The following is a 16,494-nucleotide window of genomic DNA, read 5'->3' as shown; positions in this document are numbered from 1 at the left end:
TTCGTTCTTACCTGAAATGCTTTTGGAACACATCAGCTCTGGCAAGTTTGGCTGAACTAGCTAATATCACCATATCTCACAAGCTCTGGTGTTTCCCTATATGGGGTGAGAGGCTGGGGTCCATTATGGGGTAGGGAGAGAAGGGCAGAGAATGGATTTTGGCACATTTTGACCTCAGCGAAGACCAGATTGTGTAAATTTAAATCAATCATCTAGAGCTCAGCAGAGAAAGTGCAAGATTGGAAAGCCTGGCTGGTAGCCATCAGGGTTTATTAGGGATCAGGGAGAGGGGGTTTGGGAGTAGTGTTCCCTCTAATTTTTATGTCCAAGAGCGGAATGAATTTTGTTATGTGCACCAATATGGAGGTGGTGTGTGGCAGGGGTGGGACCAAGGGGTTCTGGGAGGGGGCTCAGGACTGGAGCATAGGGTTGGGTGCAGGTGGTGAGGGCTCTGGCTGGGGGTGAAGGCTCTGGGGTGGTGCCAGGGATAAGGGGTTCGGGTTGCAGAAGGGGGCTCAGGGCTGGGGTGTGAGGACTCCGGCTGGGGATGTGGGCTCTGGGGTGGGGCCAGGAATTCAGGCTGCCCCGGGGCTGTGGCGGGGAGAGACGACTCTCCCCAACCCTCTTTTGCCGCAGCAGCTCGGGGCCGAGGGAGAGGCTCCTGGCCATGGCAACTCCGGCTGTGGGAGGGGTGCCTCTCCGCCACCATGGCAACTCCTGTGGGGTTGGGCTGGGCCAGGCTAGCCTGGGGTAGGGGCACTTCTCCCTGCCTGCGTGGCCCTTTATAGCCTACTGCAATGCTGCACAGCTTCGAGGGAACTTAGGTTGGGAGTCAGGCATGGATTGGTGAGTTTGGGCAGAAAGAAAGAAGAATCCAATTGGGAGAGGGGAGATTATTCATTTTTCCAGGCTAAATCTTTGCAGCATCCGTCCTTTGGCTTCAGATTGTTTGAGTATATAAGTCTCACCACACAAGCCACATTCCCACTTTGCAATGGCACAACAACGACACCATTTTTACCTGTCCAGCATGTAGAATCAACCTCAACCGAGGCTCAGTGTGACTTTTTATCACTTTATTTTCAGCAGCAGGATGTGAAGTAGATGAGCCAGCAGGGAAATCCCCTCCTTCCACTATCCTGAAGAATTATGTCATTGTTGGTTCCTCCCAAATCTCAGGACAAGCTGCCCTCTTCCATACACCAGGCCAGAAAGGTTCCGATCCCCATGTCAGAGGCCAGCTACCAACACCGACTGGTTCCCCTCATCCAGCTGCTGTCCACCTGCCTTTACCTCCCAGCAGAGTCATTGAGGAGCTCCACAGGGCTCTGGCCACTAAACATCGGCAGGATAGGTAAGTATAGCACATAGAGGCACAGTGAATACCAGGAAACAGTATTCTTTCAATGAAAGTATTTTTCATAATACAAATTCCCGGTCAGAAAATATTTTTGCCTGTCGTTAACACGCCACCCGTTTAGTCTGATTAAAATCAGGTTGGTTCTGTCTGGACACTGCTTGGTGGCTCTATTTCGGGCAGCGATCCCTGGTTAAAACGTGTCAGCTGTTACTTTATAATACGCTACTTTTATGACAGGGAAGCTACTGCAACATGGAAATAAGAGATCAAAGAGGTGGAATCATTTGCTAATCCTCAGCCCCAGTGTAAGAGGTGGCTCACCACAGAAGCAGGATATCAAAATTTAGTAATTTAGATAGTGAAGTCCTCCTGAAAGAACTGCACCCTTTCAGACCACACACACACACACCACTTTCATCCTGTTGGAGAGGAACTGATGTGAGGTCAAATGTTCAAAACTGCACAACGACGCATGACTACTCTGCAGGCAAAATCCCAAGGTTGCATGCACAAACCAGGCAATTGCACCCGCAAATGGCCAGTTCTGATCACTGGTGTGCAAAATTACCAGATCTGAAAAATTACCTGATTTTGCTAGAAATAGCCATGGCCTTCTCTAACCTCCTGAAGCTTTCCAGATCATAGCTTTGCTGTCAGCCCATGGCTTCTCTGAATTGTTCCTCTGCTGTGCTCCCCCCAAGTCCTCCTGATCTCTTCTGTCTGTCCCCTTTATTAATTGATGCTATAACTTTATAAGCATAAACAGATCTACCAATGAGATGATCCTCTTCCCAATTAAAGACCTGAACCAACACAAGGAAAGGGGTCGGTTTCCCCATCTGCAAAGTGAATTGAAGAATAACCTACCCCAGAAGATTAACTGGTTACTGCTTACTGTAGCCCTGTGAAGATGCTATACAAGTGCTCAGTATTATTACTTTAGTAACTCTTGGCTTCTACATGAGCATATACGGTGCCTTGTTTTGCAATACACATGGCTACATAGGAGTGTGTTGGGGACATTGTCTGGTTTTCATTAGAAACCCTCCACTGCAGCAACAGAGAAAGACAAAGGTAATTCCTAAGCTATATGGTTGGTAACATTTCTCAATGCCACAACAATCTTTCTCACAGGAAATGGCCATTTCCAGGCCCTGTTAAATCCTTGTCAGGATCACAAACAGGATCAGGGCAATTCTTCATACAATGCATGTTTTACATTAGAAGCACATGCTGTGTTCTTTCAAAAGGTCAGCATGGTACAGCACACAACTATAATAAAAAAACACATTAATTATTCCCCTCCTGTACCGTATTCTTGTGACACCGATTGAATAGTGGAATAGCCCCAGACATTCTCATGGCGATTCTGAGAATGCAGTCCAATGATGTCCCTTGTACATCACACTGAGGACATGATGCCTGTGTTCATCTAATGCTAGGTTTTTACTATGGCTTTAAAATGGACCTGTCTGACAACCCAATTGTGTGCCTTCCATCCACAGCTTTCATGGCAGAGAAAGCAAAGGGTCTCCCAAAAAAAGAGTGGATGTCCGTCCACCCAGAACATCTAGCATTGAGGGCAACAAAGAAAAGGAGAATGCACTGAGCCACAGTAATGAGCCGGAGCACAAGCGGAACTCAGTCAAAGAGTCAGATGAAAACAAAGAAAACCTGATCATGAACTCAGAACTCAAGGACAACTTGGTTTTCTATCAGGATGAAGAGGTGTTGAATGACTCCATCATTTCTGGTAAGGAAAGTTAATTTAATATCCTTTTGAAAATATACCACTTCAGTAGACAGGAATGGTCCATGAAGTGGGCTGTAGCCCACGAAAGCTTATGCTCTAATAAATTTGTTAGTCTCTAAGGTGCCACAAGTCCTCCTGTCCTTCTTGCGGATACAGACTAACACGGCTGCTACTCTGAAACCTGTCAAAATACATCAGTGTACGAGTGTGAAAATACACTGTTATGGCACATTTTTTGTGCATGGATTCTCAGTGAATAGACAGTGCTAAAGTTATGCCTGAACGATGCGGTTTGTGCTCATGTCTGTCTTGGTAACTACAGCACACCAAAAATGGCATTTAGAGTTACATAGATAATTAAAAAAAAAAAAAAAAAAGAAAAGGAGGACTTGTGGCACCTTAGAGACAAACAAATTTATTTGAGCATAAGCTTTCGTGAGCTACAGCTCACTTCGTCGGATGCATACTGTGGAAAATACAGTGGGGAGATTTATATACACAGAGAACAAGAAACAATGGGTGTTACCACACACACTGTAACGAGAGTGATCAGGTAAGGAGAGCAGAGGGAAAAAGACCTTTTGTAGTGATAATCAAGGTGGGTCATTTCCAGCAGTTGACAAGAACATCTGAGGAACGGGGGAGGGGGAGGGAGGGAGAGAAATAAACATGGGGAAATAGTTTTACTTTGTGTAATGACCCATCCACTCCCAGTCTTTATTCAAGCCTAAATTAATTGCAAATTAATTCCAATTCAGCAGTCTCTCGTTGGAAACAACAGACTGGACTTCTACATAGAGTGCTTCCGCCAACGTGCACGGGCTGAAATTGTGGAAAAGCTGCATCACTTGCCCCATAACCTCAGCCATGTAGAACACAATGCCATCCATAGCCTCAGAAACAACGCTGACATCATAATCAAAAAGGCTGACAAAGGAGGTGCTGTCGTCATCATGAATAGGTCGGAATATGAACAAGAGGCTGCTAGGCAGCTCTCCAACACCACTTTCTACAAGCCATTACCCTCTGATCCCACTGAGGGTTACCAAAAGAAACTACAGCATTTGCTCAAGAAACTCCCTGAAAAAGCACAAGAACAAATCCGCACAGACACACCCCTGGAACTCTGACCAGGGGTATTCTATCTGCTACCCAAGATCCATAAACCTAGGAACGCTGGACGCCCCATCATCTCAGGCATTGGCACCCTGACAGCAGGATTGTTTGGCTATGTAGACTCCCTCCTCAGGCCCTATGCTACCAGTACTCCCAGCTATCTTCGAGACACCACTGACTTTCTGAGGAAAGTACAATCCATCGGTGATCTTCCAGAAAACACCATCCTAGCCACCATGGATGTAGAAGCCCTCTACACCAACATTCCACACAAAGATGGACTAAAAGCTGGCAAGAACACTATCCCCGAGAATGTCACGGCAAACCTGGTGGCTGAACTTTGTCCTCACCCATAACTATTTCACATTTGAGGACAATGTATACCTTCAAATCAGCGGCACTGCTATGGGTACCCGCATGGCCCCACAATATGCCAACATTTTTATGGCTGACTTGGAACAACGCTTCCTCAGCTCTTGTCCCCTAAAGCCCCTACTCTACTTGCACTACATTGATGACATCTTCGTCATCTGGACCTATGGAAGAGAAGCCCTTGAGGAATTCCACCATGATTTCAACAATTTCCATCCCACCATCAACCTCAGCCTGGACCAGTCCACACAAGAGATCCACTTCCTGGACACTACGGTGCTAATAAGCGATGGTCACATAACCACCACCCTATACCGGAAACCTACTGACTGCTATGCCTACCTACATGCCTCCAGCTTTCATGCAGACAACACCACATGATCCATTCTCTACAGCCAAGCTCTACGATACAACTGCATCTGCTCCAACCCCTCAGAGACAAACACCTACAAGATCTCTATCAAGCGTTCTTACAACTACAATACCCACCTGCTGAAGTGAAGAAACAGACTGACAGAGCCAGAAGAGTATCCAGAAGTTACCTACTACAGGACAGGCCCAACAAAGAAAATAACAGAACGCCACTAGCCATCACCTTCAGCCCCCAATTAAAACCTCTCCAATGCATCATCAAGGATCTACAACCTATCCTGAAGGACGACCCATCACTCTCACAGATCTTGGGAGACAGGCCAGTCCTTGCTTACAGACAGCCTGCAAACTTAAGCAACCACACACCACACAACAGAACCACTAACCCAGGAACCTATCCTTGCAACAAAGCCCGTTGCCAACTGTGTCCATATATCTATTCAGGGGACACCATCATAGGGCCTAATCACATCAGCCACACTATCAGAGGCTCATTCACCTGCACATCTACCAATGTGATATATGCCATCATGTGCCAGCGATGCCCCTCTGCCATTTACATTGGCCAAACTGGACAGTCTCTACGTAAAAGAATAAATGGACACAAATCAGATGTCAAGAATTATAACATTCATAAACCAGTCAGAGAACACTTCAATCTCTTTGGTCACTCGATTACAGACCTAAAAGTGGCAATTCTTCATCAAAAAAAACTTCAAAAACAGACTCCAATGAGAGACTGCTGAATTGGAATTAATTTGCAAACTGGATACAATTAACTTAGGCTTGAATAAAGACTGGGAGTGGATGGGTCATTACACGAAGTAAAACTATTCCACTCCACCCCCACCCCCACCCCTCCCGCTGTTCCTCAGACGTTCTTGTCAACTGCTGGAAATGGCCCACCTTGATTATCACTACAAAAGGTCTTTTTCCCTCTGTTCTCCTTACCTGATCACTCTCGTTACAGTGTGTATGGTAACACCCATTGTTTCATGTTCTCTGTGTATATAAATCTCCCCACTGTATTTTCCACCGAATGCATCTGATGAAGTGAGCTGTAGCTCACGAAAGCTTATGCTCAAATAAATTTGTTTGTCTCTAGGGTGCCACAAGTCCTCCTTTTCTTTTTGCGAATACAGACTAACATGGCTGCTACTCTGAAACCTGTCATGGATAATTCAATAGGCTCTGTCCTTTCAGTTCTGCCCACACCACTTTGTACCATCTCACCTGAATGGCAGAGCTTCCAGAAGGGGCATCACATCAGCAGTGAATGAGGATTTCAGAGAGACTGGTGCTGACATATCACTTTTGGAAATGCCCCATTCTGGAAAAAATGCAGTATAGGAGTATGCAGTATAGGAGGCTATTTGGCAATGAGTAGCCGACCAATCTTGGAGGGACATGTGTCCATAGGCTGGGATCTGAAGAACTGAACCCCAGCTCCCCTGAAGATGTATTAGTGAATCTCTGACAACTCAGTGAATTCATTCTACCCATCTTCCAAGTTGTGTCTGTACTGTATTACCTTGTTGAACTCTCTACAGCTCTGGTATGCCTACAACACACAAAAATGTGTCTCCCTTTGGGAGGTTTTGGAAGGGGTAATTTATTTACTCCTTCATTTATGAAGTTAGGTCATAGATTAAATTTTCTCTTGGAAGCACTGCTCTGTGCTTATCTGAACCATATGACCTCTTAGCAAAATATTATGGGAACAATTATTATTATCCAGGCCAATTGTTTTATTGAGCTGAGCCACTGGGGCTCTCTGATGTTTGGAGAAATCATATTTCAATCAAGTTTGTATAGTATTGGCCAGTTCAGCAGGACCACATTCTATTTTAAATGAGTTTCAGTAGTTTGGAACAGGACAGGCTTAGAGACAGCCCACTGCAAAAGTAATTAGTGTAGCAGTGTAGTGTAGCAGATTGAGAAGGAATTTAAAAAGGAAATGTATCTAATGATAAGTATAAAACTCAGAGTCAGGATTATTGGGTTCTGATCCTAGCTCTGCTGCTGACTCTGGTATCTTATTGAAGTATTATTGTAGCCATGTTGGTCCCAGGATTTTAGAGAGACAAGATTGGTGAGGTAATATCTTTTGTTTTTTGATCTAATCAAAGATATTACCTCACCCACCTTGTCTCTGTTGTATCTTATGTTAGCAAGTAATAAAATACAAAGAGATAAGGTAGAAGAGAAAATAAAAGATAAATCTTTTGCAGGATTTCCCTGCATTTAAGTTAAAATTCTCTTTTTAAAAAAACAAACAAATCTCCAGATAACATTTTTCCACATCTCCCAGGGAATATCTATTGTCCCTGATTATAAGAAGTTCACTGAGTTTGGTGTAAATTCTTGTACATTACTTTGTCTAACACAGACCATGCAGTCCTCCTGTAACACAAATAAAAGTGTTTATTCTACCATTGAAGATGTGTGTCATATATTTATTTAATTAGACATTGCTAGTGTGTTCTATTGCATCTTAGAATACAGGGCTATGGGCCAGATCCTCAGCTGGTGTGAAATGATGCAATCCCATTGACCTTAAAGCCTGACTCTTTACAAAGGGATCCAAGCCTTTAACTGTATAGAGAGAGATTTCAGCTAGTCCTGAATGACCTCATGAGATGGGGGAAAAGCACCAAAAGAGCCCTGATCCCACCTGTAAGGGAACAGCATCAGGATGGTGCGAGTTACAGCACTGCCCACAGTTGTACACACCCCAAAGATCATGGGAAGGGGTTATTGTTCTACTTTCTGCACCAGCTACCACTTCAGCCACTGGTCGGGGGGAATGATACTGCACCTGCAGAATGGGTGTTAGATCTGCTCCCACTGCTGCCGGATGTAACTCTGCCTGTGCACATGGTGTGTAGATAGAATGCTCCACGTGGTGCCGTGGCCCTCTGCATCCACCCGCACCATGGCTGTGCTCAAAAAGCCATGACAGAGCCCAAAGGGTTTGGTTTAGTAATCAGAGCATGTCATGCAGGAGGCATGTTTCCAGTTTGGACACTTACTTGTGTGACTTCAGGCAACTGACTTTGCCACTTTGGGCCTCATTTTACCAGGTTTAAAATAGTTAAACAAATACTTAACATTGCACATGTGTGCTGTGAGGATTCATTAATTTATATTTGCAAAGCACTTTGAGATTACTTTGAGTGAAAGAGTCAGTGTATTATTATAGTGTGTCTGCAGTCAGATTCCGGTTGGGGAGGGTTGGTTTGATCACAGTTTCAGAAAGCTCTAATTTTGCAGCTGTCAGGGACTCATGGTGTGATCTTAGGCAAGTCACTCACCTGCTCTTCCTCAGTTTCCCTACCTGTATGCCAGAGATAATGCTGTTGACCCTCCTTTATAAAGCACTTGGAGATCAGCAAGTGAGTAGTGTCCTAAAAGAGACATCCTAAAGGTGAACCTATTATTTACAGGTAGCAGATTTACTGGGGCATGCCAACCTGTACAGCACCCTTTTACAAAACAGCCTTTATTCACACCTCTAATGCCAGACAAAAACGACCTAAAAATCTAACTTCAGTCTTCTTTAAAAGGACTGAAGGAGAGATCAAGTTTTAAAATAAACAGGCTCCCTTATGATTTTTACCGCTCACTATAAATTCAGTAGAATACTCCAAGACAAGTAGATACACAAATTTATCTGTACTTCTTGTGTAGCCAGACAGCAGTTCACCTTCTGTCTTAAGGGGACTATTCCACACTGATTGGGCACTCAAAACTCCCATCTAACTTAACTTCTGGGTAGGACATTAACTATACTTAATGAGTGTATTAACAAGCATGTCAAATGGAAGACATGGAAGGTAATTGTCCTGCTCTGCTGAGTATTGGTAAGACTTCAGCAAAAGTTTTCTGTCCAGTTTTGGGCACTGCACTTTAAGAAAAATATGGATAAAATGGAGAAAGTCCAGAAAAGAGCAATAAAAACGATAAAAGGTTTAGAAAATCTGACAGATGAGGAAAGATTACAGAAACAGGGCATGTTTAGTCTTGAGAAAAGAAGACTGAGGGAAGACCTGATAACAGTCTTCAAATACGTTAAGGGCTATTATAAATAGGATGGTGATCAATTGTTCTCCATGTTCACTAAAAGTAGGACAAAATGTATTGGCCTAAATCTACAGCAAGGGAGATTTAGCTTAGATATTGGGAAAACCTCTTTCACTGTATGAATTGTTCAGTCTGAGTCTGGTTGATGATCTAAAAACCTGACATAAACTTGATAACAAGAGGGCAAACCCAATTGTGAGTTTGAAAAACTGACACCTACCAATGCTCTTGGTTGGAGTTGGTGTGTGTGTGTGTGGGGGGGGGTATCATATCTGTTAAGCTTTTCACTTGTGGGTAGGTTCTTTTATTGGTATTTTTAAATTAGGTTTTATCTGTAATGCTTTTATCTTAAGAATAAATGTGCTTGCTTAGAAACAGCTGTGTAGAAACTTGTACACTGCGGGCAATGGTCTGTGCATAGCCCTTGGAGAGAAAGCACAGCCCAGGTACAGGCCTTGAGGCAGATTGGTTGGCTGGAGATATTATAGCGTAAGGCAGGGAGCAGACTTAAAACCCCCAGTGGGACAAGGGCTCCTACCCAGATACAGGTGATGGCAGAAGACCTGAGACCTGACTGGAAACTCCTGGAGTGGACCCTGGAGAGGGGGTTACAGATCAGTTACCCTGAAACTGCAACACCTGTCACTAGAGGTTTTTAGGAATGAGTTGACAAACACCTGCCAGGGATGGTCTAGGTTTACTTGGTCCTGCCTCAGCTCAGGGGGATGGACTATACGACCTCTCGAGGTCCCTTCCAGTCCTACATTTCTATGACTTCATACAAGGAAGCTATACGGTATAATGGCCACATGTTACAGTAAACTTGTTACAGGATTGCTCATTATAGAAAGAGATTCAGAAAAGAGAAGCTCTAACTCAAACCAATGAAACGGGTGAGCCAGACAGAGACTGCTGTGCTTTTCTTCTAGCAACTCAACCTCAAGCAACCTGGGGATTTCCCATCTATGACTCTCATTCTACATTTTACTGTCGGTTAAAAAAAAAAAGTACAGTGAAAGATGTTGGGTTTTCCACTCTGTAAGCCGTTTAAATTTAGAAACCTTATTACCATATACCTTCCAGTTAGCATTGCAAAATGGCTTAATCAGTCAAGGAGCCAATTTCAACCCTTCACTGAGCCCACTGAAGTCATGGAGTTACTCCAAAGATGCATTTGACCCCATGGCGTTCTCTCAGAGGGAAAGGTTATTTCAAATGCCGTTGGAGAGGACAGCCAAATGCCTCAGAAGAGAGGACAGCCAATACACTCAAGAGCAGCGAAATACTACTCAGAACAGTTGCTGCACTTTTCCTTATGGGAATTCCTCTTGTAAACATCACCAACAATATTTCAGGCCAGATTTTCCTGCATTTGCATGTTTTGCAGTTACCACAGTAGATCATGCGATTGTGAGAAATATGCATACCTCCCACTGCCAAAATATCTTAGCAAATTACCACCATTGCACACATCATTCTGAAAATCTGACCCTTTATTTCATTCCTTGAAGTCTCTCCATAGGGGAAACCCTGAATACAGGGTTGCAATTGTATGTACACCATGCCAAACAAAATTTTACCGTGGCACTAAGACAACTTAATGGGGTCGATTTGTCAATAATGGCTCATATCTTGTGACCCATATGTACTCTACAGGCTGCCTATTCCTGGTTCTCCATCTTTTGACTTGTGTTTGTTCAAAATGGAGGGCAATGTTCAAAAAAGTTTAATGTGCATATTCAGAAGCCTGCAAATTTGGGCCAACGGCATCTATAATAACCACACTTAACTTGGAACTATTGCATGTGTGAGAGGCTAACTTAAAGTTATCCGTGCTGGACTGTCAGTCCTGGACATTAAGAATGGGATTTTCAAAAGTGTTCAGCATCAGTCTGATTCTCTTTACACTGAACCAAAGGGTAAAACTCCCATTGATTTCAAGGGGGAATAAAGCTCAGCATTTTTCCAGATTCCTCTGCTGTCCACAGAATGGCATAGGAAACATCAGCAAATGTGTCCCACATCTCCTCACCAGCTGCACCTTAAAACCCTGTTGTGGAGATATCATAAAAGGGTAAGACTAAAGTGCAGTCTGCAAAGCCAATTCATTCCTTGGCTTCTTTGCTAAACTGTTCGCAAGGGTGCCAATGAGTGCTATTGTTTGTTACACTCTGTCAGCTAACCGCTGGGTTGAGACCATCTGTAGTACACCTTTCAGCAACTACCAACCGGCCTGGATTTAAGCTGGTAACCCAGAGGGGAAAGGATCTCTATGCCAGCCATTCCCCTGAACTGCCTAGTCCTACTACAAAGTGCTCCAGGATGTAGCTTTGCTTTGGGACATGAGATGGCTCAGAGGACTGCTGATGTGCACCCCCTTTGACTCCTAGATTAGTGGTTTGAACCTTGCCTCAGCTGATAGTTACCAAGAGTCATAGCTCTCTGAGAACATTATCCTGGTCTACAACAGTACAAATGAGATGATAATTTCAAGCATTTCCGAATGGGCCATTATCCACAGCTGTGTGGGCAATCTCCGCCCTAGCACCACTTTTATTAATAAGTACAAAGCTGCCTGTCCCATACATGTGCGGATTTCACAGCCATACCTTAGGTTTGATCCTCCGGTGCCCACTCCTTCCTAGCCCATTTCTGATCTTATAAATAAAAATAAATAAATAAATAGGCAGGAATTCCAAGCTCTCCTTCTGACATTTTTTCATTTCAATGCGTGTCCCAGGTACCTTGCCAAGAAAATGCAAGAAAGAGCTGCTGGCAGTAAAGCTACGGAACAGGCCAAGCAAGCAGGAACTGGAAGACAGGAACATTTTCCCAAGGAGGACGGATGAGGAACGACAGGAAATCCGGCAGCAAATTGAAATGAAACTCTCAAAGTAAGTCAGTTTAAGAGACGGAAGGAGACAGTCTTTATAGTGAAGTCTCTTCTGTACCTCACCTCACTATACACTTGTCCCTTAGCCCATTTCCTATGGAGAGTCATGCAGAAAAGGACATCATCAACAGCAGCCTTGGCTTCAGGGCCATGCTTTGCTTTTGATCTCTGAGCTCACACACTTCGTGTTGTGGGCTGGTCACTTGATCTCCTCCTTGAATCAGGCTATTCCAGCCTAAAATAAAAAGCAAAACTCACTGCAGTGATTTAGATCCTAGGCCTGGAATTTATGCTTGCACCTCTCATTGAAGTCAATTGATTGTCCTAGTTCCTATCTTTCAATTAACCACCAAACTTTTCAGCTTTGTCCATACACTGATGGCTGCAATCAAGGATAAAGGCAAGTATCTGCAAACCCGCATTATAGGCAGTGAAAGCTGCAATGTGCACTGGTGGGGGTTAACTGACCCTGTTTCAAGTAAGGGTCAGCTTCAGCAGGGCTTTCTTTGCCAGGGCTAGAGATTTGCAGAGGTGCAGCTCCACAGATGGCTGAAATCTGGGCTAATTGCAAGGGTAGGAAAGTCCTGTGTTTTTTTGTTTGGTTGGTTGGTTTTTTTTTTTTTTTTTTTTTTTTTTTTTTGAGTAAATGGCTTAAAAACACTTAACCAGGCAGGGCATGAGGGCTCAGCTGTATAGGAGAAATTTGTACTGCAGTTAGATAGTGTAAGCAAAGATTTACAGAAACCATTAGATTCAAATTGCATTGGTTTAAAAAAAATAGCTAAATGTAGATAATTTGCAAACCTGAATGTTTTAGTTGTGACAAATTGGATTGTTAAATAATCTGTGCTGTGCACTCCCACGCTAGAATAGGCTGTTCTGAATGGCTGCCAAAATGGTTGAAATCCAACTGTGAAAGCGGAACAGGAGTTCATGCTGGAGGCTTTTTAAATATTAATAATTGGAATTTGCTTTTTCAAGAAACAGTTGCTATTATTCAAGCAAGAACTGGGCCAGCTCTTCAGTCTGTACCTTTAATAAACTTTTGTTTTAGAGGGTTGGGAATGAGGTTGATAGATCAGAGTGCAATTACTAATGGACCGGTGTCTACACCATAAAACACACCATCATGTTGGCAATCTCAGCTAAAAAAAGACCAGTGTTTGAACATTAAGAATAAAATATCTCAAAGTACTTTACAAATGTTAGTTAAGCTTCATAGTACCCCGGGATGCTGATAATGGATAGAGAGGATTCATTTTACTTCGTCTTTGTTTATTATCTTTGTTTAATATTTGTATTATGGAAGCGCTTAGAAGCCAACAGATAATGGGACCATATTGTACTGGGCACTGCACAAACAGAGTGAAACACAGACAATGGATTTAACATGCAGGTAGAGTGAACAACGTGATGGTTGACAATCACCACGTTCAGGGCTTTGGAGCTGTGCTCCGGCTCCACTCCAGCTCCAGGCAAAAACCTGCAGCTCCGCGCTCCAGCTCTGGGCTCTGCTCCAAAGCCCTGACCACGTTAGCGCCAAGATGTGAAGCCATCATGGGGGACGTTCCACCATATATAACTGTCCTGACAACAGCTTAGGACAGAAAGTGAAGAATATATGGGCCTGATCCTGTAAGCCCTGCACATGTGAAATGTCCATTTGCCTTCCTGAGCTATGGAAGCGTAGGTGCATTTTAGGCAGGCAGAAGTCCCTGAGTTGCGATTTGGCCAAGCTACTGGGCTTAACAGTCTTATAGGCTTCTGCAAAGTTACGATGTGATCTGTAGGAGGAGGTCAGGAGCCTGATTTTACAACTCACCTGAAACACTTGGAAAAGTGCCTCCCGATGCTAGCCTGGGACATTTGTACAGTCTTCACCGAAGCGTGAAGGGTGTCATCTAGTGAATCTCCAACATCTCTTCCTGCTGCAACAGTTGGGTGCTCCTTGGAGGTCTCCTGTCTAACTACCAGCTCAGCCTAACCCTAGTTTGCTTGTGAGAGCTAGCAGAATCTCAGCACAACATAGGATGGCTACAGGCCATTCCCCTTTCTTTGTGGGTACCATTTAGCCACTTTGTGGTGGAAAAGGAAAATAAGGTTAAGAAATTATGCCTGAAATTTAGTGTCAATATAAGGATTTACAACATAAATGCCTACCAGAGGAGCATAATGCATGATCATGACTGGAAGTTGTGGAGGGCAAGGTTTGGTGTACAGATATAAAGAAGACAGACAGCTGATGAGGAGCAGTCTATGATGTAAGTTATTAATCTGGTAGGTAATGTCTACAGATGGCTAAAAGGGCATGCTCATTTAGTGTAACTGAAGACATGCTTTCATTTACCTCCTCCTTATTCCCAGAACTCAGCAGGCTGAGTGCCACTCATGAAACAGAAGGTGCAGAGATTGCTAGAATAGCCTGCCATGCAAAACAGATCGGAGCTAGTCCCCTGCATAATTTCTGAGCAGATATGAGCACTGGGACAGCTTGCTCTTTGTTCATCAACCAGAATAGAGCAGGACGATGCAAACAAGCTCAGCCAGCAGATAAATCATGGGAAGATATTTTCATGATGAAAGCCGCGCACATGTCAAAGATAAGCCCATTTTGAAAATACAGAAATAAGTAGTGTCCTGGGGATATCCCCTCTGAATGTCTGACTCACTTTGGGGAGAGCCACAGAAAAAACTGACTTCTCCCCAAAAGTCCATGCCATGTTTTACACTAAACTCAGTGCATACTTGGACAGGAGTTTGTAAGTTTAGTTAAGGTGGTGGAGATGCCTATGCAGTACAAACCCAAATTGAGATTTTCAAATACCTTAAATCCATTTCAATGGGAGAGTGTGGCTAAATCCCTTAGTTGGCTTTGAAAATCTCAATGGTGATCAATGAAGCTTATACAGGGCTTAAATTCTTATAGAACATTTCCCGGATCTGCCCCCTCCCCGCCATGCTATAAAAACTACAGAGGGTTGGAAAATATTTACCTGACCTCTGCTCTGGACAACTCCGGCTGAATTTAAGCCCTCAGTTTATAGATGTGGAACCCACTAGCGAGTTCTCAGATTTAAGGAACTCTCTTTATCTTAGGATCCAGCATCTGGTTCCAGTGGAAATTGCTAATCTCTGTGTGATCTGACCACCACGTAGATGGATTTCAGCGCACGGCAGCTACTGTTCCAAAGATAGCATTGTGATGATAAATGCTGAGTGGGACTTACTCAACTACGAATCCAAATGTACAATCCAATTACAAACCTGTCCTCTACACGCTAAGGCTGTGTCTAGAGATGTGATTCCCAGCTTGCACATGTAACCCTTCTGCCCATCAGAGTTGGCAGCAACAAGGGCCGGGTTCAGTATCTAGGGGATCCATTCCAATAACACAATGCAAAACCGGCTCGAGCCCCCACCCAGTGACAAATATACACCACCCCTGCTGGGCACCTCCAAGAGGCAATACTTCCCCTCTCGCAAGCACATAGTCTGAGTGTAGCAAAAAGTCTTTTAATAACAGAGAGAAACAATGTGGCATTATGTTGGGGAAACACCACCAACAGGATTCATAAAACAACCCATGAGCAAAAAAAAACCCACCCCAAGCAAATTGGGGCATGCCCCTTTCCCTTTGGTTCTTGAGTCCAGCAACCCCAAATCACCCAAAGTCCCAAAAGTCCAATGACCCAAAAGTCTCTGTCCCTGGTCAGGGCAGCCCCAGAGTTCGAAAGTTTATCTGCGGAGCTTTTTACCTCCCAACCTGGGTGGAAATGGGACAGGGGTAAGAGGCACCTTACATGATCTGAAGCTGACCGCCCCACAGCTCCATAGGCCTTCGCTCCACTCCGCCAGCCGCCCCACGAACTCCTTCGCTCAGCTCCGCTCTGCGGCCCACAAGCAGCTCCCACCGTCCCACGAACTGCTCCATGTCCCACCAGCAGCTCCTGCCGTCCTATGAACTGCTCCACCAGCCTGTCCACAAGGCACTCCAGCCCTCCCGCAAACTGCTCCACAATATATCTTCAGGCTCCCCCACTACTTAACACAACGCTCAGTGATGTCAGCTCTTAGTCAGTTCAGCTCTTTGGTGAATTCAGCTTGTAGTAGGGGAGCCTCAGTGCTGGTACACTGTTAGCCCAAAGTGAGCTCAGCAGCCTGTAACTAGACGCCTAATGGAATCAAAATTAGCTCTGATATTCCACAGTGGAGAGAGGAGGAAGTGCAATTAGCATGTAAGGCCCTCAGCAAGGGGCCCATGCCTCCAAGTATTAATGCTTGTCCCCAGCCTCTCTCAATTCACAGAGTTTTGGAACCCATGACCCTTGCCTAGCGAGTGCCACTTAATTGATGGTGAGTCCCTCCATCATAACAAAAGGCCACGTACAGTTCCAAGCACAGTTCCCATAATCAGGATAACAACAATTTATTCTTCCTGCCCCAATAACAGAGACACTGGGGATCCCACAGCAGCCAAAGTGACCATTTAGGCAGCTATGGCCTCATTCTAGGCAGGGTGGGTGTGCCTATGCAAATGAGATCAGC

At 44.3% G+C, this 16,494-nt stretch overlaps 1 protein-coding gene across 4 annotated transcripts in view; it reads left to right on the top strand.

Moving 5' to 3' along the window:
• Positions 1-16,494, top strand: part of PHACTR3 (phosphatase and actin regulator 3) — a 169,614-nt gene that overhangs the window by 115,413 nt on the left and 37,707 nt on the right. For 2 of the 4 annotated variants that reach the window (XM_084645537.1, XM_084645539.1), the window contains exons 6-8: positions 1,087-1,354; positions 2,866-3,113; positions 11,797-11,950. In XM_084645537.1, coding sequence (XP_084501663.1) covers positions 1,087-1,354; positions 2,866-3,113; positions 11,797-11,950 — 670 coding nt within the window. The remainder of the gene's footprint in view (positions 1-1,086; positions 1,355-2,865; positions 3,114-11,796; positions 11,951-16,494) is intronic. The other 2 variants (XM_084645538.1, XM_084645540.1) reach the window with 2 other exon arrangements.

The sequence above is a fragment of the Lepidochelys olivacea genome (assembly GCF_965140295.1).
Source record: "Lepidochelys olivacea isolate rLepOli2 genome assembly, chromosome: 13".
NCBI lineage: Eukaryota > Metazoa > Chordata > Testudines > Cheloniidae > Lepidochelys > Lepidochelys olivacea.
The sequence above is the reverse complement of the archived record's forward strand: the minus strand, read 5'-3'. Positions and strand labels throughout refer to the sequence as shown.